The following is a 23,364-nucleotide window of genomic DNA, read 5'->3' on the forward strand; positions in this document are numbered from 1 at the left end:
ATCTGATAATGGGAGATGCCAAGGAAGTATTATCTACATGACTGACTAGGTTAGCAGTGAGTATTCAAATGTGATTCTGAGGTTACTAAACCCGGTGACCAGAGGGTTGTGATGCCATTAAGTGTGATCAGGAACAGTGGAGGGGGAGCAGTTTTTAAATAGTTGCAAGGGTGTAAGGAGGAGGAGATATATAATAATGCTTAGGAATAGATCTTTTATATGATTAGAAAGCTAATTCAATACATAGTTGGACTACATATAGCATCTATGAATATGAATTGGGGCGATTGAGGCACAGCATTGTTCCTTATGTGTAGACAATGTATATTTCTTGACTATCCTTGTTTTCTATATTTTCTCCTTCCTACCCTAAATTTATTTTATTTTATTTATTTATTTATTTTACATCTTTATTGGAGTATAATTGCTTTACAATGGTGTGTTGGTTTCTGCTTTATAACAAAGTGAATCAGTTATACATATACATATGTTCCCATGTCTCTTCCCTCTTGCGTCTCCCTCCCTCCCACCCTCCCTATCCCACCCCTCTAGCTGGTCACAAAGCACCGAGCTGATCTCCCTGTGCTACGCGGCTGCTTCCCACTAGCTATCTACCTTATGTTTGGTAGTGTATATATATCCATGCCACTCTCTCACTTTGTCCCAGCTTACCCTTCCCCCTCCCCATATCCTCGAGTCCATTCTCTAGTATCCTTGTTTTTTAATCTCCACTTGACCACAATGGCCAGTATGTTCCTGAGCATCCAGCCCTGCCACCCACCTCATATCTTCTAAAAGAATGAAAACTTATTTCTGTTAGTCAAAAACATTTAGAAGGACACATCTGTGATTTAAAAAGAAATCTTTAAAATTATCATATATTCCAAAACCTCATTTTTAGAATGATATATGCTTTCAAAGATTATTCAGGTTACAATATCAGAAATGAATGCTAGGATATATAGTTAATCAAAACTTTATAGCCAGAAATTTTCCTGATAGATGGCTTATAGTGAAAAGCCAAATAGTGACAAAAGAGAATTGAAATAATTTCTGTGCTTTTAGTGCCAAAGCTAGAAATGTAAAGCCCCCAAATAAAGAGAAAAATGAGCCTCTCTCTTGCAAAATAGCCAGTTCTTTAGGACTATTTGCATTATATACTGATAGAGGAAAGAGATGCAAAGAAGACATTTCAGCCTCCTTCACTTCCCATTGCTTCTGAGATTTTCCTCATGTAAATGGGAAGAGAGTGAGTCGTCAATGTTACCAAACTGAGTAATGGCAAATGAGTCAGCAAAGTTATATAAAAGGGTTTAACTAAATGGCTGTCATATGTAAAAATAATGTCTTTTGGAACTTTAAGGATCTTTAATAATACCCTATGAATATATTTTTTGAATTAGTAACTTCAAGTGAGAAGAGGATCTTGATCTTTCATAGACTTTGGCCACTGGGGGCCATACATTTAAGGGATAACTTGCATAATAATTCTGCTATATACATTGCCATTTAAGGTTTGTACTCTTGATTTGATCCATTGAAAGTGTGAATGCTATTAACATTCAAAGAACTCTATTCTCTTCCTAAAGATTATTGGTCTCCGGTCATTTAAACTAGAAGGAATATAAACCGTGATAAGCGTTGGAATGGTGAGAGTAATCTAACATTCACACACCACTGGGAAAGATAATGTCTGTTCTTTATTTTTATCATAAGATTTATAAAGTCGGTAAAGTGGGAGATGTTACAGAGATTTGATCTTTAGACTAAGACTTATAGATGATTAGACTAAGTAATAAGTTTAGTCTGATTTCAGATGACTTTAGTTGGGGTTGAATAGAAACACATTTCTATCAATTTTACATGTTATATTCATTGCTAACCTGATTAGGTCCATGCAAAACCTTAGAGCATCTTGGACAAATTTTATATTGCTCTTGAGGATACAGAAAAATGGCACATGGACATATATATAGGTTGTCCATTTGGGCTTGTAATCATTATTTGTCTCAAATTACTAATCCTGATATGTAGATCCTTATACATTTTAGTAGTGAGCTCATGAGATAGTCTATCACTTCATAAATTGGGAAACATATAGTTAAATAGTTTTGTCTTTCTCAAATCTCAGATTCTCTAGGAGAATTCCCTACCATCCAGGTGACTACTTGTCTTTAAGAAAGCCTTCATGTAAGAGGCAAATTGGGTCCCAAACCCAATACTTTTGAATTATAGGTGGCAAACCTGAGGGGAGGGGAGGTATTTGTTATATATCATAGCTTCCTTACTAAACTATGAGTTCCTTAAGATCAGTAACCAAGTCTCAGCATGTTTATGTTTCATTGAGTGTCATTTAAAATCATTTTCACAATTGGATTTTTAAACTAAGAATGCTTTACCAAACTAAAACTGAATTCCTTTTCTTTTACAGGTGCAGGAGACATTGTTGCAATCATGATTGGCAATCTGAAAGGCACAAAAATTCTACAGTCTATTCAAAGAGGCATACAAGTAACAATGGTCATTGAAGTAGGGAAAAAACATGGACCTTGGGTGAATCACTATTCAATTTTCTTCGTTTCTGTGTCCTTTTTTATTATTACGGCAGCAACTGTGGGCTATTTTATCTTTTATTCTGCTCGAAGATTACGGAATGCGAGAGCTCAAAGCAGGAAGCAGGTTTGTAATGGCCCTTTCTTCCAATTTAAAAATATTTTACTGTTTTAATTGTAGATTCAGTGTCGTGCATTTTAATATTCACTTGCTGGACAATGATCCATGTATATGTTTTGTGAAAACTGGTAGTTTTTAAAAGTATGTCACCTTCTATCCTCTGAAATCTCTTATTTTCTGAAATTTGTCTATGGCCTTAATCCTGCCTGGTTAAGTCTTCTAATACCTCATTAGGGAGCACAGCCAGCATTTAAGTATATATGGGTGTAAATACCTATGTTCATTTACACATTTTTTCTAAATTACAAAAGCATTTCATACGCAATATAGAAAATTTAGAAAGTGCAAGGGAAAAAAACCTTCACCCAAAACTCCATATAACAACAACAACAAAACTGTAGTCACCACCCAAAGGTAACCACTGTTATTTTACATGTAAGTGTGTGTCTGTACATGTGTGCATTTGCATTTGAGGGCAGGGCTGGGAAGAGAGACTAGGCTGAATGTCATGAGTAGGCAAGTTTAAAGATCTAATTGTGCATCATATAGTACTAGGCTCCAAACAGAGTCACATATTCATAATCTCTCCCGTATTTTAACAACTGATGTATAAACAGGTACAAAGTACAGAAATAATAGAACAAAAATACCAAAGCATCATTGAACAGGGAAGAACCTCTGGTTATATGGCATTGATCCTACCACCTTTAAAGTGCCCCTCATTCCTCTTATATCCTCACTTCTCTTCCATACCCAGCTTAACTTCCATGGCCACTCCCATGCATACGTCTTCAGTTTCCTTGGCCCTTCTCTCTCTTTGTTAACTTGCTGTCAAAACCCAACCCTGATTAAATCCTACTTCCCACCTACTCTGTGCCAGTTCTTTGCTTAGCTGAAGTAGGAGAAAAACATTAGCATCTATACAGGCTAATCTCATTTTTAAATTTATGATCACAAACTCAGAGTGAGTTTGCTTACTGCTGCCCAACAATCATGCCATGTTTTCTTAACAGTTTCGTCTCCTTTCCTAGGTTACTAATCATACATATTCCTTTCTCCTTAAACCTCCAACACGTGCTCCAACTTTACTCTCAACTTGTATTTTGGATCTTATTCCACTGAGAAAATTGAAGTAATCAAGAGTACTTCCACAAGCTTCCACCACATGTACCCATCTATCTGCATCTGTGTCTATACCCGATATCCTCTGCCTTGTCTTCTGTTGCTGTAGACACCCAAACATGCTATTAATTGCTTCCATTTTCAGAAGAACTTCTCTTGACCCCAGGCCAGAAACCTTGGAGTAAATCCTTTATTCTTCTCTTTCTCTCACTTCCCGCGTAACCTCCATCAGCAAGTCCTGTTGTTTTCTACCTTCATTATATATCCAGAATCTGATTACTTCTCACTACTCCCATTGCTTCCACCCTGGTCCATGCCACTGTCATTTCTTAACCTCCTCTCCTTCTCGAGAATTCTCAACACAGCAGCAGAGTGGTGTGCCACTTCTCTAGAATGATTAGTAGGGATTTAAGGCTTTCAGCTGATCATATAGTATAATCCAGATTGTATTTTATATGTACTGAGAAGTTCCTCCAAAGGCAGTGAAATTCTGGCCACTTCCTGTACTTTATTTCGAATACGCAAAGATGAACCCAATTTATTTGAGAGTAGGGAAGCAGTGAGGATTTCTATATGGCAAGAAGGTGAATTAAATTTGGGAGCAGATGAAAAATTGAAATCTTATTCTAAAACCTTTGTAAAGATTTAGACACTAGCATGTGGTAATGAGTGATGATTATCTCAATGTTTAAAGTTAATTGACTTCTGTACTTCTCCTTAGAGAAGCAGCTTATCACATTGGTGGCAGGTTCAGCCCGTTACTAGCTGTAGTCAAAAGGATGTTTAAAATTCCTGTGCCAGGCCATTCAATAGTTTCACACTGTGTTAATATTTGGCATTTGTATATAGTGCTGATCTTATCTCTGAAGTTGAAAAGAAACTGGTATCCAGTATGACGAACTATTCAAATGTTATAGTTACAATGACAAGAGTGTTTGGTTCAAAGTTTATAGTTACAGTGACAAGAGTGTTTGGTTTGTGCATGTTCATGGCGGGGTATGTATTTCTGTACTCCAAGTGCTATATTAAATCTATTAATGTGGCATTAAAACCCATAAGCAAGTAATACAGTTTATAAAGAACTGTCTGGTGTTGCACAAGCTCCATTGGATATTTGACTCCAGTCTCATCACTCAAGTAATTTTCATAGTTTATAATATATCTTAAGAAAATCAACTTCTGTACACATGGTTAAGAATAGCATTAAAACTTCTCACCTCACCAGCACTGAACCAAGATGGCAGAGTAGAAGGACGTGCTCTCACTCCCTCTTGTGAGAACACCAGAATCACAACTAGCTGCTGAACAGTCATCGACAGAAAGACACTGGAACTCACCAGAAATGATACCCCACATCCAAAGACAAAGGAGAAGCCACAATGAGATGGTAGGAGGGGTGCAGTCACAGTAAAGTCAAATCCCATAACTGCTGGGTGGGTGACTCACAGACTGGAGAACACTTATACCACAGAAGTTCACCCACTGGAGTGAAGGCTCTGAGCCCTACATCGAGCTTCCCAACCTGGGGGTCCAGCAACGGGAGGAGGAATTCCTAGAGAATCCGACTTTGAAGGCTAGCGGGATTTGGCTGCAGGACATAGACAGGACTGGGGGAAACAGAGACTCCACTCTTCCTGGGCACACACAAAGTAGTCTGTGTATTGGAACCCAGGGGAAGGAGCAGTGACCCCATAGGAGACTGAACCAGACCCACCTGCTAGTGTTGGAGGGTCTCCTGCAGAGGTGGGCAGTGGCTGTGGCTAACCTTGGGGACAAGGACACTGGCGGCAGAAGCTCTGGGAAGTACTCCTTGGCGTGAGCCCTCCCAGAGTCCACCACTAGCCCCACCAAACAGTCCAGGTAGGCTCCAGTGTTGCGTTGAATCAGGCCAAACAACCAACAGGGAGGGAACCCAGCCCCACCCATCAGCAGTCAAGCAGATTAAAGTTTTACAGAGCTCTACCCACCAAAGCAACAGTCAGATCTACCCACCACCAGTCCCTCCCATCAGGAAACTTGCACAAGCCTCTTAGATAGCCTCATCCACCAGAGGGCAGACAGCAGAAGGAAGAACTACAATCCTGCAGCCTGTGGAACAAAAACCACATTCACAGAAAGATAGACAAGATGAAAAGGCTGAGGGCTATCTACCAGATAAAGGAACAAGATAAAACCCCAGAAAAACAACTAAATGAAGTGGAGGTAGGCAACCTTCCAGAAAAAGAATTCAGAATAATGATAGTGAAGATGATCCAGGACCTTGGAAGAAGAATGGAGGTAAAGATCGAGAAGATGCAAGAAATGTTTAACAAAGACCTAGAAGAATTAAAGAACAAACAAACAGAGATGACCAGTACAATAACAAATGAAAACTACACTAGAAGGAATCAATAGCAGAATAACTGAGGCAGAAGAATGGATACGTGACCTGGAAGGCAGAAGGGTGGAATTCACTGCCGCAGAACAGAATAAAGAAAAAAGAATTAAAAGAAATGAAGACAGCCTACGAGACCTCTGGAACAACATTAAACACAACCACATTCGCATTATAGGGGTGCCAGAAGGAGAAGAGAGAAAGGACCAGAGAAAATATTTGAAGAGATTATAGTCGAAAATGTCCCTAACATATGAAAGGAAATAGCCATCCAAGTCCAGGAAGCAGAGCGAGTCCCATACAGGATAAACCCAAGGAGAAACATGCCAAGACACATAGTGATCAAATTGGCAAAAATTAAAGACAAAGAAAAATTATTGAAAGCAGCAAGCGAAAAACAACAAACAACATACAAGGGAACTCCCATAAGGTTAACAGCTGATTTCACAGCAGAAACTGTACAAGCCAGAAGGGAGTGGCATGATATACTTAAAGTGATGAAAGGGAAGAACCTACAACCAAGATTTCTCTCAATGGAGAAATCAAAAGCTTTACAGACAAGCAAAAGCTAAGAGAATTCAGCACCCCCAAACCAGCACTACAACACATGCTAAAGGAACTTCTCTAAGTGGGAAACACAAGAGAAGAAAAGGACCTACAAAAACAAACCCAGGGGCTTCCCTGGTGGCGCACTGGTTGGGAGTCCGCCTGCCGATGCGGGGGACACGGGTTTGTGCCCTGGTCCGGGAAGATCCCACATGCCATGGAGTAGCTGGGCCAGTGAGCCATGGCCGCTGAGCCTGCGCATCCGAGGCCTGTGCTCCGCAGCGTGAGAGGCCACAACAGTGAGAGGCCCACGTACCGCAAAAAAAAAAAAAAAAATTAAGAAAACGGTCATAGGAACATACATATCGATAATTACCTTAAACACGAATGGATTAAATGCTCCAACCAAAAGACACAGGCTTGCTGAATGTATACAAAAACAAGACCCATATATATGCTGTCTACAAGAGACCCACTTCAGACCTAGGGACACATACAGAATGAAAGTGAGGGGATGGAATAAGATATTCCATGCAAATGGAAATCAGGAGAAAGCTGGAGTAGCAATACTCATATCAGATAAAATAGACTTTAAAGAATGTTACAAGAGACAAGGAAGGACACTGCATATTGATCAATGGATCAATCCAAGAAGAAGATATATCAATTTTAAATATCTATGCACCCAACATAGGAGCACCTCAATACATAAGGCAACTGCTAACAGCTCTAAAAGAGGAAATTGACAGTAACACAATAATAGTGGGGGACTTTAACACCTCACTTACACCAATGGACAGATCATCCAAACAGAAAATTAATAAGGAGACACAAGCTTTAAATGACACAATAGACCAGATAGATTTAATTGATATTTATAGGACATTCCATCCAAAAACAGCAGATTACACTTTCTTCTCAAGTGCGCATGGAACATTGTCCAGGATAGATCACATCTTGGGTCACAAATCAAGCCTCAGTAAATTTAAGAAAACTGAAATCATATCAAGCATCTTTTCCGACCACAACACTATGAGATTAGAAATGAATTACAGGAAAACAAATGTAAAAAACACGAACACATGGAGGCAAAACAATACGTTACTAAATAACTAAGAGATCATTGAAGAAATCAAAGAGGAAATAAAAAAATACCTAGAGACAAATTACAATGAAAACACGATGATGCAAAACCTATGGGATGCAGCAAAAGCAGTTCTAAGAGGGAAGTTTATAGCTATACAAGCCTACCTCAGGAAACGAGAAAAATCTCAAATAAACAATCTAACCTTACACCGAAAGGAACTAGAGAAAGAAGAACAAACAAAACCCAAAGTTAGCAGAAGGAAAGAAATCATAAAGATCAGAGCAGAAATAAATGAAATAGAAACAAAGGAAACTATAGCAAAGATCAATAATACTAAGAGCTGGTTGTTTGAGAAGATAAACAAAATTGATAAACCATTAGACAGACTCATCAAGAAAAAGAGAGGACTGAAATCAATAAAATTAGAAAGAAAAAGGAGAAGTTACAACAGATACTGCAGAAATACAAAGCATCCTAAGCGACTACTACAAGCAACTGTATGCCAATAAAATGGACAATCTGGAAGAAATGGACAAATTCTTAGAAAGGTATAACCTTCCAAGACTGAACCAGGAAGAAACAGAAAATATGAACAAACCAATCACAAGTGATGAAATTGTGAAATTAAAAATCTTCCAACAAACAAAAGTCCAGAACCAGGCTTCCCTGGTGGCGCAGTGGTTGAGAGTCCTCCTGCCAATGCACGGGACACGGGTTCGTGCCCCGGTCCAGGAAGATCCCACATGCCATGGAGCGGCTAGGCCTGTGAGCCATGGCTTCTGAGCCAGTGCATCTGGAGCCTGTGCTCCACAACGGAAGAGGCCACAACAGTGAGAGGCCCGTGTACCGCAAAAAAAAAAAAAAAAAAAAAAAAATGTCCAGGACCAAATGGCTTCACAGGTGAATTGTATCAAACCTTTAGGGAAGAGCTAACACGCATCCTTCTCAAACTCTTCCAAAAAACTTCAGAGGAAGGAACACTCCCAAACTCATTCTTTGAGGCCACCATCACCCTGATACCAAAACCGGACAAAGATACTACAAGAAAAGAAAATTACAGACCAATGTCACTCATTAATATAGATTGAAAAATCCTCAACAAAATACTAGAAAACAGAATCCAACAACACACTGAAAGGGTCATACACCATGATCAAGTGGGATTTATCCCAGGGATGCAAGGATTCTTCAATATACGCAAGTCAATCAATGTGATATACCATGTTAAGAAATGGAAGAAGAAAAACCATATGATCTTCTCAATAGATGCAGAAAAAGCTTTTGACCAAATTCAACACCGATTTATGTTAAAAACTCTCCAGAAAGTGGGCATAGAGGGGACCTACCTCAACATAATAAAGGCCATATACGACAAATCCACAGCAAACATCATTCTCAATGGTGAAAAACTGAAAGCATTTCCTCTAAGATCAGGAACAAGACAAGGATGTCCACTCTCACCACTATTATTCAACATAGTTTTGGAAGTCCTAGCCACAGCAATCAGAGAAGAAAAGGAAATAAAAGGAATACAAATTGGGAAAGAAGAAGCAAAACTGTCACTGTGTGCAGATGACATGATACTATATGCAGAGAATCCTAAAGATGCTACCAGAAAATTACTAGGGCTAATCAATGAATTTGATAAAGTTGCAGGATAGAAAATTAATGCACAGAAATCTCTTGCATCCTGTACACTGATGATGAAGAATCTGAAAGAGAAGTTAAGGAAACAATCCCTTTTACCATTGCAACAAAAAGAATAAAATACCTTGGAATAAACCTACCTAGGGGGACAAAAGACCTGTATGCAGAAAACTATAAGACACTGATGAAAGAAATTAAAGATGATACCAACAGATGGAGAGATATACCATGTTCTTGGATTGGAAGAATCAATATTGTGAAAATGACTATACTACCCAGAGCAATTTGCACATTCAGTGCAATCCCTATCAAATTACCAATGGCATTTTTTACGGAACTAGAACAAAATATCCTAAAATTTGTATGGAGACACAAAAGACCCCGAATAGCCAAAGCAGTCTTGAGGGAGAAAAACGGAGCTGGAGGAATCAGCCTCCCTGACTTCACACTATACTACCAAGCTACAGTAATCAAGACAATATGGTACTGGCACAAAAAGAGAAACATAGATCAATGGAACAAAATGGGATAGAAAGCCCAGAGGTAAACCCACCCACCTATGGTCAACTAATCTATGACAAAGAAGGTACGAATATACAATGGAGAAAAGACAGTCTCTTCAGTACGTGGTGCTAGGAAAACTGGGCAGCTACATGTAAAAGAATGAAATTAGAATACTCCCTAACACCATACACAAAAATAAACTCAAATGCATTAGAGACCTAAATGTAAGACCAGACACTATAAAACTCTTAGAGGGAAACATAGGAAGAACACCGTTTGACATAAATCACAGCAAGATCTTTTTTGATCCATCTCCTAGAGTGATGGAAATAAAAACAAAAATAAACAAATGGGACCTAATGAAACTTAAAAGCTTTTGCACAGCAAAGGAAACCATAAACAAGATGTAAAGACAACCCTCAGAATGGGAGAAACTATTTGCAAACAAATCACTGGACAAAGGATTAATCTCCAAAATATATAAACAGTTCATGCAACCCAATATTAAAAAAGCAAACAATGCAATCCAAAAATGGGCAGAAGACCTAAATAGACATTTCTCCAAAGAAGACATACAGATGGCCAAGAAGCACATGAAAAGCTACTCAACATCACTAATTATTAGATAAATGCAAATCAAAACTACAATGAGGTATCACCTCACACCAGTTAGAATGGCCATCATCAGAAAATCTACAAACAACAAATGTTGGAGAGGGTGTGGAGAAAAGGGAACCCTCTTGCACTGTTGGTGGGAATGTAAATTGATACAGCCACTATGGAGAACAGTATGGAGGTTCCTTAAAAAACTAAAAATAGAATTACCAAATGATCCAGCAGTCTCACTGCTGTGCATATACCCAGAGAAAACCATAATTCAAAAAGACACATGCACCACAATGTTCATTGCTGCACTACTTACAATAGCCAGGTCATGGAAGCAACCTAAATGCCCATCGACAGATGAATGGATAAAGAAGATGTGGTACATATATACAGTGGAATATTACTCAGCCATAAAAAGGAACAAAATTGGGTCATTTGTAGAGATGTGGATGGATCTAGAGACTGTCATACAGAGTGAAGTAAGTCAGAAAGAGAAAAACAAATATTGTATATTAACACGTATATGTGGAACCTAGAAAAAGGGTACAGATGAACCGGTTTGCAGGGCAGAAATTGAGACACAGATGTAGAGAACAAACGTATGGACACCAAGAGGGGAAAGTGGCGGCAGGGTGGGGGTGGGGGTGTGATGAATTGGGCACTTGGGATTGACATGTATACATTGATGTGTATAAAATTGATGACTAATAAGAACCTGCTGTATAAAAAAATAAAATTAAATTAAAAAACTTCTCACCTTTTAGAGAAGGCTTTTGAGAGGGCATTTTTCACTCCTTAATGGGTTATATCTGTTATCCTTTGGTGACTGAAGGATTAAATATATGACTGATAATCGCTTTTGCTTATATATACTTGAGAGTGCTGAAATGTCATTTTCATATTATTTAATTTTCCTGACTTCTTATTTTTAAAACATAAAGCTTGATGCATATGATGGTTATAACTATCACTAAATATTTAACTGCATTATCCCCATTTTGCTGGTAAAACTAATACTGAAACTGAGTAATGAAAATTTACCTTTGTTAAAATCCATTAAAATATTCAGGAGTGTCTTCCCTCTGAACCATTATGACACATAGTAGATATTGTCAGGCAAACTGATAAATGTATAACCATAAATTCTGATGACCATAATGCCCAATTATAATGGGCAGCATATAGTGGTCGTATGCCTGACATTCCATAGTATGATGTGTCAGAACACACATCATCCCTGTTTTTGTGTATGGAAAGCTTTTAAACAAGATGAAAAATATCAATGGGTTGTGAATGAAAATAACATATTAGGCATTATATGGTGGATTCATGTCTTCACTGGGAACAACCCTAACCTAAGACAGTGAAGATTATGGAAAACCTTCTGGCATGCTCAAACTAAACTGAGTTTGGGAGTCACCATTATCCACTTGACTCTGGCATGGGACACCCAGCATTTTTGGGATATAATGCATGTACCTTAACCTTCCTCAAACAGTCAATACTCAGTGGAAACAAGGTATGTGTTGGATTAAACATTGGCCAGTGAAATAAAACAGGGCTCTAGGTGAAAGAGAAGCTGGCCTTCATATAATGGAACAAGCTGAATTTACTTTTAATGAAAACTGTCTTTCAGAAGAAAAGAAGTTACTCTCTGAAATAGATTGGTAGGAATAATCTTCCAAGAGCAGAGAAAAGAATGGGAATCCACTTAGAAAGCTGATAAAAACTTAGTAATATGGTCACACAGACCCAATACATAATGCTAGAGAATGTTAGCACTCAACACTTGGAAAGAGCATATACTCTGACACAACAGGGTCTGTTAACTATTTTACTCCAAATGGGGACCCAAGTAGTCATGGGGTAATGACCTTACAGTTTTAGTTATGGAAGTTCAGGAAGAGCATCTTTTTTTAAAAAAATAAATTTATTTATTTATGTTTATTTTTGGCTGTGTTGGGTCTTCGTTTCTGTGCGAGGGCTTTCCCTAGTTGCGGCAAGCGGGGACCACTCTTCATCGCGGTGTGCGGGCCTTTCACTGTCGCAGCCTCTCTTGTTGTGGGGCACAGGCTCCAGACGCGCAGCCTCAGTAGTTGTGGCTCACGGGCCCAGTCGCTCCATGGCATGTGGGATCCTCCCAGACCAGGGCTCGAACCCGTGTCCCCTGCATTGGCAGGCAGACTGTCAACCACTGCGCCACCAGGGAAGCCCCAGGAAGAGCATCTTTGAGACACGTGCAGAGCCACAAACTTTCTGGGTGAAATTGTAACTTACATTGCTGATCTCTGACTCACCTCTCCCAAAGGATGGACCAAAATAAGATGAGTTATAGGAATAGGAATAATACTGAACGATACCCATGTATTCCCCATGGGAGGGAGACAGTCAGTGGGAAAACTGTATAATAGCGTGAGTTGAGACAAATGATTGGCTTTGTCCTCAGCTAGCATGGAACCTAGAAATGACAGAATCATCACCACTGGTGGTAACACTTGTCCATAATAATATCTGGTATGTGGGCAAAGAACAGTTTCTTCTAGGAAGATTTAATAAACACTTCTGTGATACTTCCTGACTTCTTTTGTAACCAGATGGAACTGTATCATAACCATACTGTGATATGGTGTAATACTGATATTGTTGGTAAGGTTCAACTGCCTTATATAAACACATCTTATGATAATGAAATGTATTGGGAAGCTGAACTGAAACCTCCCCAGGATGTGATACCAATGGAGAGTGACTGGCCTGAGGAAGAATTAGATATAGTTCATTACTTTAAATAGCTCTGTACAAGTTTATCCCAAAGTTCAAGTGGCCATAGATCAAGGGAGTAAAGAGATAATTAAATTGGTACATCAATATAAAGATGTTTTAAATGGTCTTGTAGATTGGAAGAATTATTTCTTTGAGCCTATTTTCATCCTCCATTGCCTTCTGCAAGTATTAGATATGGTTATGTTGTTCTTGCTTACCTTATATATAAATGCTGTACTAATTGTAAAAGCCCAAAATGACAGTTTTGTTGTTAAAAAGACCATGATTGAGAGAGAGAGTAGATTGTAAGGAAAGAGACAACACAGTAGATCTAGCTGCTTACTCCTTGAAAGTCTCCAAGGAAACCATGCTTGGCCCTTGGCCAACACTGGGAATGTGGTCGTCACGATGGTTTTATTTTGTTTGTTTTGTTTTGTTTGCTTTTCTGTTTTCTTCCAGTTTTATTGAGATACTGACTTATAGCACTGTATAAGTTTAAGGTGTACAACACAATGATTTGACTTACATACATCCTGAAATGATTAACACAGTAGTTTTAGGGAACATCCATCGTCTCGTGTAGATACACATTAAAGAAATAGAAAAAAATATTTTTTCCCTTGTGATGAGAACTCCTAGGATTTACTCTCTTAATAACTTTCATTTATAATATATAGCAGTGTTAACTATACTTGTACATTATATCCCTAGTACTTACTTATCTTATAATTGCAAGTTTGTAGCTTTTGACTACCTTCATCTAATTCCCCCTTCCCCCACCACCCGCCTCTGGTAGTCACAAATCTGATCTCTTTTTCTGTAAGTTTGTTTGTTTGGTTTTTGCCTGTGCCACGCGGCATGTGGAATTTTAGTTCCCCGACCAGGGATCGAACCTGCGCTCCCTGCAGTGGAAGCATGGAGTCTTAACCATTGGACAGCCAGGGAAGTCCCAAGTTTGTTTGTTTTTGAAATATAATTGACCTACAACGCTATGTTAGTTCCTGGTATGTAACACAGTGATTCAATATTTCTATGCATTTGAAAATGATCGCCATGATTGTCTAGTTGTCATTTGTTACCATAAAAAGATATTACATAATTATTGACCGTATTCCACACACTGTGCATTTCATACCAGTGACTCATTTATTTTGTAACTGAAATTTTGCCTCTTTATCTCCCTGTATACAATGGAATATTACTCAGCCATAAAAAAAATGAAATCTTAACCATTTGTGACAACATGAATGGATCTAGAAGATATTATGCTAAGTGAAATAAGTCAGGCAGAGAAAGACAAATACTGTATGATTTCACTTATATGTGGAATCTAAAGAACAAAACAAATGAACAAACATAACCAAATAGAAACAGAGTCATAGATACAGAGAACAAACAGGTGGTTGCCAGAGGTGGGGGGCAGTGGGGGGAGGAGAGAAATAGGAGAGGGAGATTAAAAGGTACAGACTTCCAGTTACAAAATAAATGAGTCAAAGTGTTCTTTATGTTAGTGATTGATGATTTTGTTATACACATCTGGAGCAGCAATCAGGATAAATAATATGCACCTGGTTTTGTTGTTGGGGTCCTGAGTTTGGAGCAGCATGGCCAACTGCTAGCAGAATTATCTAGTGACCAGTCCCCCATCTGAGCCTCAGATCCTGAGACTCAAATTGGCTTCCTGGGCAGAGATATGTAACACATGTCCTTATACTTTGCTGCCAAAGAGATAGCACTCCTGTGTGGTCTCAGATGAGGAAGAACTTAGCTACATTAATATCTTAAAATTTGTCCTTGAACTTAAAGCATGACTAAAAACTATCTGAAACATTTCTGGTTACATTAAATTTTCTCTACTGTCCTAGTATATGAAATTAACTGGAAGATTTACCAGGTGTCTGCATGCTGTACCACTATCAATATATACATATTTGTAGTTGGTGCATTTGTATGTATCTGTTGCTGCCTGAATTTGAGATTTAGAGCCCTTTACAAAACCACTGCTTTGGCTCTTGTATAAGAAGAGCAGATTAAACAAATTCTCATCTGAGTAGGATCTGGTTTTATAGTCTTTCTCTGACTTTCTCACTGGACAAAAGGAAGCTCTTAAAATGGGTCTGTCGGGATTTTTTAAAATATTCACTTACTCTAATAAAGGTTTTGATTGTCTTTCTTTGAAAAATGCTATAATCTGAGTCATAACCTATCTCCTAGGGTAAATTCCCCCTTTTCTGATTGCTCTTCCTTACAGTGAATTTCCTCACACTGTTCACAGGGATCACCTTTGTGTAAGTGGTCTGTACTCCTATTTCTGTAGTTCCATAGACTTATGGGAAGCTGTTCTATAGTCTGCACCTCCTCTTTCCTTTAGGAATACTCTCATTCAAATATTATACAGAGGTTTTTTTGGGCTTTATCTTTTTTAATTGAAGTATAATTGACATACAGTATTATATTAGTTTCAGGTGTACAATACAGTGATTCCATGCCTAGGTTTTTGCTGGGGAAAAAAGTAGATTTCTCTCAGTTCTCATATATCTAAACAGCCACATCACTCAGACTTTGATTTTGTTCACAGGAATGTATCTGAAGAAAAGAATCCTCTTACTATAATCCTTGATTTTAAGTATTCTGTTTTATAAATTCCGAGCCAAATTTTTATGAAAATTTTTATTTTAAAAAAGTGGTGAGGGACTTTCCTGGTGGCGCAGTGGTTAAGAATCTGCCTGCCAATGCAGGGGACCTGGGTTCAAGCCCTGGGCCGGGAAGATCCCACATGTCGTGGAGCAACTAAGCCCGCGCGCCATAACTACTGAAGCCCGCGTGCCTAGAGCCTGTGCTCCACAACAAGAGAAGCCACCACAATGAGAAGCCCGCACACCGCAACAAAGAGTAGCCCCCATTCAACGCAACTAGAGAAAGCCTGTGCACAGCAACGAAGACCCAACGGAGCCAAAAATAAATTTAAAAAAAAGTGGTGACTTAAGAACAGGGAAATATAGTTTGCTTATATCTACCCTCTTTTCTTGCTTTTACATACCCCAATCCGCTCCCTCCCCCAACCATCAAGTAATTAGGTTTGACTACGTGCCTAGTGTTATTCATGTGGGTTTCAGTTAAACTAAAAGCTGACTGCTGTGGGACCAAAACCCAGGTGACAAATAACCAGACTAAAACATTTATTTTACTTAGTTTGATATAAATTCACAGATGAACTAGGTAAAAATATCTTTGAGTTCACTGTAATTTAAAAATTGAACATTGTAATATAGGATAAGAATTGACCTGACTCTTCATTTTCAGTCCACTTAAAGTGTCACTCAGAAACAAAACAACTATACAGCTGAAATTCTTCAGTGACTAGAACCATCCCAGCTTTTGAATAGACTAAGGGCATTAAGCTTCTGTTAAGAAAGTTGGCGAAAAACCAAGATGCTTTGAATCAATCTTCTACTCTGCCAAATATTCTTAGACCAGGTATCTCTTAGGATTGGGGAGAGGTGGGTAGAATCTATTGATATAAAATACCTGTTTAAAAGAGCTCCCCAGGGCTTCCCTGGTGGTGCAGTGGTTAAGAATCCACCTGCCAGTGCAGGAGACACGGGTTCGAGCCCTGGTCTGGGAAGATCCCATGTGATGCGAAGCAAATAAGCCCTTGCGCCACAACTACTGAGCCTGAGTTCTAGAGCCTGCAAGCCACAGCTACTGAGCCTGTGTACCACAACTACTGAGCCTGCACCCTAGAGCCTGCGAGCCACAGCTACTGAGCCCACCTGCTACAACAAAGAGTAGCCCCCGCTCGCCGCAACTAGAGAAAGCCCACGCACAGCAACGAAGACCCAACACAGCCAAAAATAAATTTATTAAAAAAATATATAAAAGAGCTCCCCAAATCACAGTAAGTAGCCAGTTGAGGAAGGATTTGAAGATTGGGTAATAGCTGACTTTGAGGGGTTTTTTTCTTATTTCTTTCATTTATCTTCTTCACAAGGAATGTGAAGCCCTTTAAAGGCTTCTTTGCTGTTACACAGTGGAGGAAGTGTGCTATAGTGGAGAGATCATGGGCTTTAAAGCCACATAGAACCTGGGCTTGAATTGAATAGCAGCTCTGCAACTAACCAGCTGCCTGGACTTTAGTCAAGCTTCAGAACCTTTTCTTGTCCATAAAATTTGGATATTAAAATACCTATTCCATAAGGTTGTTAATGTTTAAACAAGATGACACATGTAAAAAGCTTAGGGTTAAACCTGATGCATGGCAGGGGCCCAATACATGTTCTCTAAACTTTTATTTTCCCAGATTTGATAGAATAGAAGCTTTTAATGAGTCAAACTTAGATGAGAAAATCATGAAAATCTGTTTTTCTAAATGCAGAACCTATTCTTTGAGCAACTACTAGGCATTATGGGAAAATTTTTAAAATGATTAAGGACCAGTCTTCCACCTACTCACAATCTACTAGGAGAAAAAGACACATGAATAATACAACTACAGAATATAAGAGGTAGAAACAATGTGCTATTGGAATTTATAGGGTAGGGGAGAATTCTGATATGGTGGAGAGGTACTGAAAAGGTGTCCAAAGTAATTTGTGTAACAAAGTAGATATACTCTTGAAGTTCTGTTTTTTAAGGAATCAAATATAAATTAAAGTTTGCATTGGGGCATATTCTCTTTAAATGTTAAAGCCAGAAGTTTGACTTAAACAAAATTACCCAAACATATATTTAATATAAACTACTTGGTCTTAATTTTGTTCTCATATGTCAGTTTTTAGAGGAATGGATGCATCTTGGGAACTCCTGCTATCAGTGTGACAGTGAAATAGTTTGAGTACTGATGGCAGTTTTAAAAGTGCCCTTTATTCAGGTTCTAAAAAATACAGTTGGTGCTTCTTAACAAAACCACATGTCACTCCTCCATATTGAAAGAAATGTCTTTTCTTTATAAAAGCTTGGTAAGAGTTATTGGAAATATTCAAATTGCCCTTTAAAGGATTTTTTAAAATTCTAGGGCTGCTTCATAATCAAGTCCCTTGCTTAGGATCTTCTGGTTTTTTTTTTTTTTTTTGGATCTTCTGGTCTTAATGTAAGTTCCACTTTTCTCATTCACACAGACTTGGACATTACATTTAAAGTTTGTGTTCAATCCCATCTCTCAAATTAATTTGCATTAGTCTTGGATATAATCAAAGTTGTATAGTTAGCATTCATCCCTGATGAATTGATGAACACTAGCACTGGAGACTCATGCATTTATATTTCGTTGAATGTTTTGGAATGAGAAATCAGACTATATAGATTTAATCAGGTAAATACACTAGAGATGTATTACTTCCTTGTGAGTGCATTTCCCCAGTTGTGTCATAGAGCTTGTTACTTAAACCTAAATCAGAAGTGCTCTATAGACAGGTTGCAAAATGATTGTCAAAGACTTCTTATCAACTACATTTTTTCCTTGCCCAGTTTTCTGTTGTTGGCTCTATTTTTGTATCATTTGCATTTTTTTCATCTTCGTGTTGAAATAGCTCATGCTTTATAGGAAAAGAAAGTAGTGATGTTTGGAAGTCTAGGCCAGGGCCAGAATCCTGTGGGCCTACTGGCTGTTCACTGTAAGGACTGGACACAGTTTGACAGACCGTAGAATCCAGGAGTTGGAAAAACTTCAGAAGGTTTTGGATGGTTGTATCGTAATGGGATCTTGGAATACGAAGAGCAGACTTCCAGTACCAGCCCTGTCATTCAGAGGCTGCATGCCCTTTTGGACAAGTTATTTTACTCTTCCAAGCCTCCACTTGCTCAACGTTAAAATGGAAATATCCTCTCCTTTAGGGGATTGTTGTGAGGATTAAATGAGGTAATATATATCAAAAATAATTATAAAATAACTATATAAATGTAAGGAAGTAGTACTAGCTCCCTGCTCCAAGCCACAGTAAACAAAAGATGGCCACCTTGATGTCAGAGTTAAGTGTTCCCAAACTCTGGGCTTCAGTGGGACTGACACTAACCAACTTTGAGATTTTGAGCACAGCATTCTTTCTCTTTGGGCATCAGTTTCCTTATCTGTCAGATTAGATCTCAGGCTAGGTGAACTCTAAGAGTTTTCCAGCTCTAGAGATCCTAAGTGTATCTCCTTTCACTGTCACTCTATTATTTACTTGTGATGCAAGTGACAGAAAGGAAAATATTTAAGCTCAAAATGAAGTACCACACTTCCCTGGTGGGGCAGTGGTTAAGAATCCACCTGCCAATGCAGGGGACACGTGTTCAAACCCTGGTCCGGGAAGATCCCACATGCCGTGGGGCAACTAAGCCCGTGCGCCACAACTACTGAGCCTGCGCTCTAGAGCCCGCGAGCCACAAGTACTGAGCCCATGTTCCGCAACTACTGAAGCCCACGTGCCTAGAGCCCATGCTCCGCAACAAGAGAAGCCACCGCAATGAGAAGCCCGCACACCACAACGATGAGTAGCCCCCGCTCGCCACAACTAGAGAAAGCCCGCGCGCAGCAATGAAGACCCAACATAGCCAAGAAATAAAATAAATAAAATAATTAAGTTTATTTAAAAAAATTAAGTACCATCATAAAATTCCCCTTGTGAGTGAAATCCATGATTAAGTCTCAAAGAGAGAGTGAAAGGGCTTCGATTAGTGCCTCTTTCCTTCTGAGAGCTAGGCCTTCCTATTAACTGTTTCTGTGAGCTATATTTGCCAGTCAGGTAACAATCTGAGAAGTTTCTGCTGCTACTATGCCAGCAAAGAAATATTTTGGCAGTAATGTCCTTGGCATCAAGCCAAATACATTTCACAAAATGATATCTTATAGGAGGCAGGTTTGGGCATTGAGGAATTTCCTCACATATCTACACCCATGGATTATTCCCTTCCAAAATATATTTGCTACAGATATGTATAAATCTGTAATGCTAATTGATGAATAAATAGTACTTTATATTTTCGTTTAATAAACATTTTATTGAGTGTCTGCTATCAGCCAGACATTATGCTGGATACTTAATGTTATCTCTAATTTTCATGTAACCTCAATGTCACCTAGGGGTCTCCCTGCTGGGGATGGAGGTACATACAGGGGGATGAGGAAGTTGTTGACATCCTCACAAGACCTCTGGTTCTGAGCACCTACTTTCTGCTGAATTTCTATAAGTTTGTTCATTTTACAGTACAAAATAGGGAGATTGCTTATCATCTTGCCATGCTGCACATGCTATCTCTCTATTCCGTACAGCATTCACCCGGGTGTGAAATCACTCCTCTTCTTCAATTTACACATATATTATCTTCACTTGAGGCATTCATGTATGTGATAGATTTTACTGAAATAGAAGGAAGGTTAATTGTGGCATCACAAATAATTTCAAATTAATGCCAAGTATCTCATACTACCTGGGAGATTTTTCCTCTGGCCAGTTCATCCCACACAGAGGGATAGTCTCTCATTGATTCCTCTCTTTTTCACTTTTCCCTCACCTTTTAAATTTCCCCCATACCTTAACCTCACTTCTGATTTAAATAAATACACACACACACACACACACACGTGTGTGTGTGTATATGGATAGATAGATACAGATATGTATGTAATATTTTGGTCTTTAGTCCCTAAATGAGCCATGGACTTGCCTTTGCATATCCAGACTCATCTAGGTATATGTTCAGTGAAACAAAAAAAGGTTTACCACTCTCAGAATCCACCCTCCTTACAAGGCAATAGTGGTTATAAACAGCAATTTTTTTCCCTAATACCAAATAACACTGTAAGGATTGGTATTATCCTCATCTTATAGATGAGTAAACAAGCTCAAAGATTTAATGACTTGTCCAGGGTTATTCATTTAGTAAGTGACAAAGTCAGATTTTGAAGCTAGGTCCATTTGCATCCAATGCACTTTCTACCAAACAAGACACGATTCAAAAAAGAAATTGGAAAAGATGTAATTTAAGGTCCTCTGGGCTTTTTAAAATAGGAAAATTGCTTTGAAAATTCATAGCATCCGAATCCATTTGGAATAGGGATGCATAGCTTTACTGTTGTGGCCTCAAAGCTGCTGTTTAAGAAGGTAGGTTTCAGTAATTTAAAAAAATCCTGCTTGGTATCAGATAAATGGGCATTTATTATGGCTAATTAAATTTTATCTTTTAAAATTTACTTAGACATTGACTTTTACCTCATAAATATTTATTAATCCTCTCTACCTTTTTTTATCATATTTCTTTAAAAAATACTTTTTCTAATACCTGCTATTTTTTTTATTACAGAGACAGTTAAAGGCAGATGCTAAAAAAGCTATTGGAAGGCTTCAACTCCGCACACTGAAACAAGGAGACAAGGTGCATTTATGACTTGTAAATGCTATTTGTTTTAAAGCAGTGCTACCAAGCCATTGTTAAAAGCTAAATGTTCTTCCAAAGTGTGATTTTCATTTATTTATAAATCTTATTGATTTTTTAATTTATTTGATGCTGGAGGTAGGCTGAATAATGGCCCCCAAAGACATCTAGGTCCTAATCCCTAGAACTTGTAAATGTTACCTTATATGGCAAAAAGTACTTTGCAGATGTGATTAAGTTAAGGATCTTGAGATGGGGAGATTATCCTGGATTATCCAGGTGAATCCTAAGTATAATCACAGTGTCTTTATAAGAGGGAGGAAAGGGGAGATTTGACTACAGTGCAGTAGGAGATGTGACAATGGAAGCAAGAGGTTGCAGTGATGCAAGAAAGGGGCCACAAGCAATAACAGTAAGAGTATAAGTTTGTGTCATTTTAAGCCACTAAGTTATTGTAATTTGTTACAGCAACAGGAAATTACTACAGTGCTTCAGTACAACTCTACTTGAACATCCATTTTCAGATTTAGCACAATTGAAAACTACCATTGATGTATAAAACACGTATCAAAAAATAGCTATGGAAGTTTGTACTACAATAAAAATATAGCTACAGAACTTGTTGAAATAAAAAATACCATTTATAATAGCACCAAAACCATTATATACTTAGGTATAAATCTTATAAAATATGTACAAGATCTATATGCTGAAAAGGGCAAAACATAATGAAAGAAAGAAATCAAAGAAGACCTAAAGAAATGGAGGGATATACCACGTTCATGGGTTAGAAGACTCTGTCGTCAAGATGTCACTTCCTCCCCAAACTGATCTATAGATTCAATGCAGTTTCAATCAAAATCCTAGTTGCATCTTTTGTAGGAATTGACAAGTTGACTCTAAGTTTATTTGGAAAAGCAAAAGAACTAGAATAACCAAAACAATTTTGATAAAAAACAAATTTGGATGACTCACATTTTCTGATTTGCAGAATTATTTTAAAGCTACAGCAGTCAAGAAAGCATGGTATTAGGGAAAGGATGGACCTTTAGATCTTTGAAACAGAAGAGACAGTCCAGAAATAGACCCACACATAAATGGTCGATTGATTTTTGACAAAGGTGCAAAAGCAATTCAAGGAAGAAAGGGCAGCCAGTTGTTGGCTCTCCATACGCAATGACTGAATATCCGCAGACAAAAAAAATGAACCTCAATCCATACTTCATACCCTCTGCAAAAATTAACTTGAAATGGATCACAGACTTAAATATAAAACCTAGAACTATGAAATTTTAGAAGAAAACTTTGGAGAAAAATATCTTTGTAGCTTGGGTTAGGTAAAGATTACTTAGATATGATACCAAAAACAAGTCCATTAAAGAAAAAAGAGAAATTTGTTAAAATTAAGAGCTTTTGCTCTTTGAAAGACTCTGTTAAGAGACTGAAAAGACGAGCCACAGACTGGGAGAAAATATTTGTAAATCACATATCTGATAAAGGACTGTATTCAGAATATATAAAGAACTCTCAAAACTCAAGAAGAGAACAGACAGAAGGCAGATGCTAAAAAAGCTATTAGCGGGCTTCCCTGGTGGCACAGTCGTTGAGAGTATGCCTGCCGATGCAGGGGACACGGGTTCGTGCCCCAGTCTGGGAAGATCCCACATGCCACGGAGCGGCTGGGCCCGTGAGC

The 23,364-nt window shown here is 38.3% G+C and overlaps 1 protein-coding gene across 2 annotated transcripts in view; it reads left to right on the top strand.

The window, feature by feature from the left end:
- Positions 1-23,364, top strand: part of RNF128 (ring finger protein 128) — a 100,704-nt gene that overhangs the window by 64,169 nt on the left and 13,171 nt on the right. For both annotated transcript variants that reach the window (XM_007468500.1, XM_007468499.1), the window contains exons 2-3: positions 2,432-2,679; positions 21,600-21,671. In XM_007468500.1, the coding sequence (XP_007468562.1) occupies positions 2,432-2,679; positions 21,600-21,671 (320 nt within the window). The remainder of the gene's footprint in view (positions 1-2,431; positions 2,680-21,599; positions 21,672-23,364) is intronic.

This window comes from Lipotes vexillifer, unplaced genomic scaffold (genome assembly GCF_000442215.2).
Source record: "Lipotes vexillifer unplaced genomic scaffold, Lipotes_vexillifer_v1.1 scaffold358, whole genome shotgun sequence".
NCBI classification, from domain to species: Eukaryota; Metazoa; Chordata; class Mammalia; order Artiodactyla; family Lipotidae; genus Lipotes; species Lipotes vexillifer.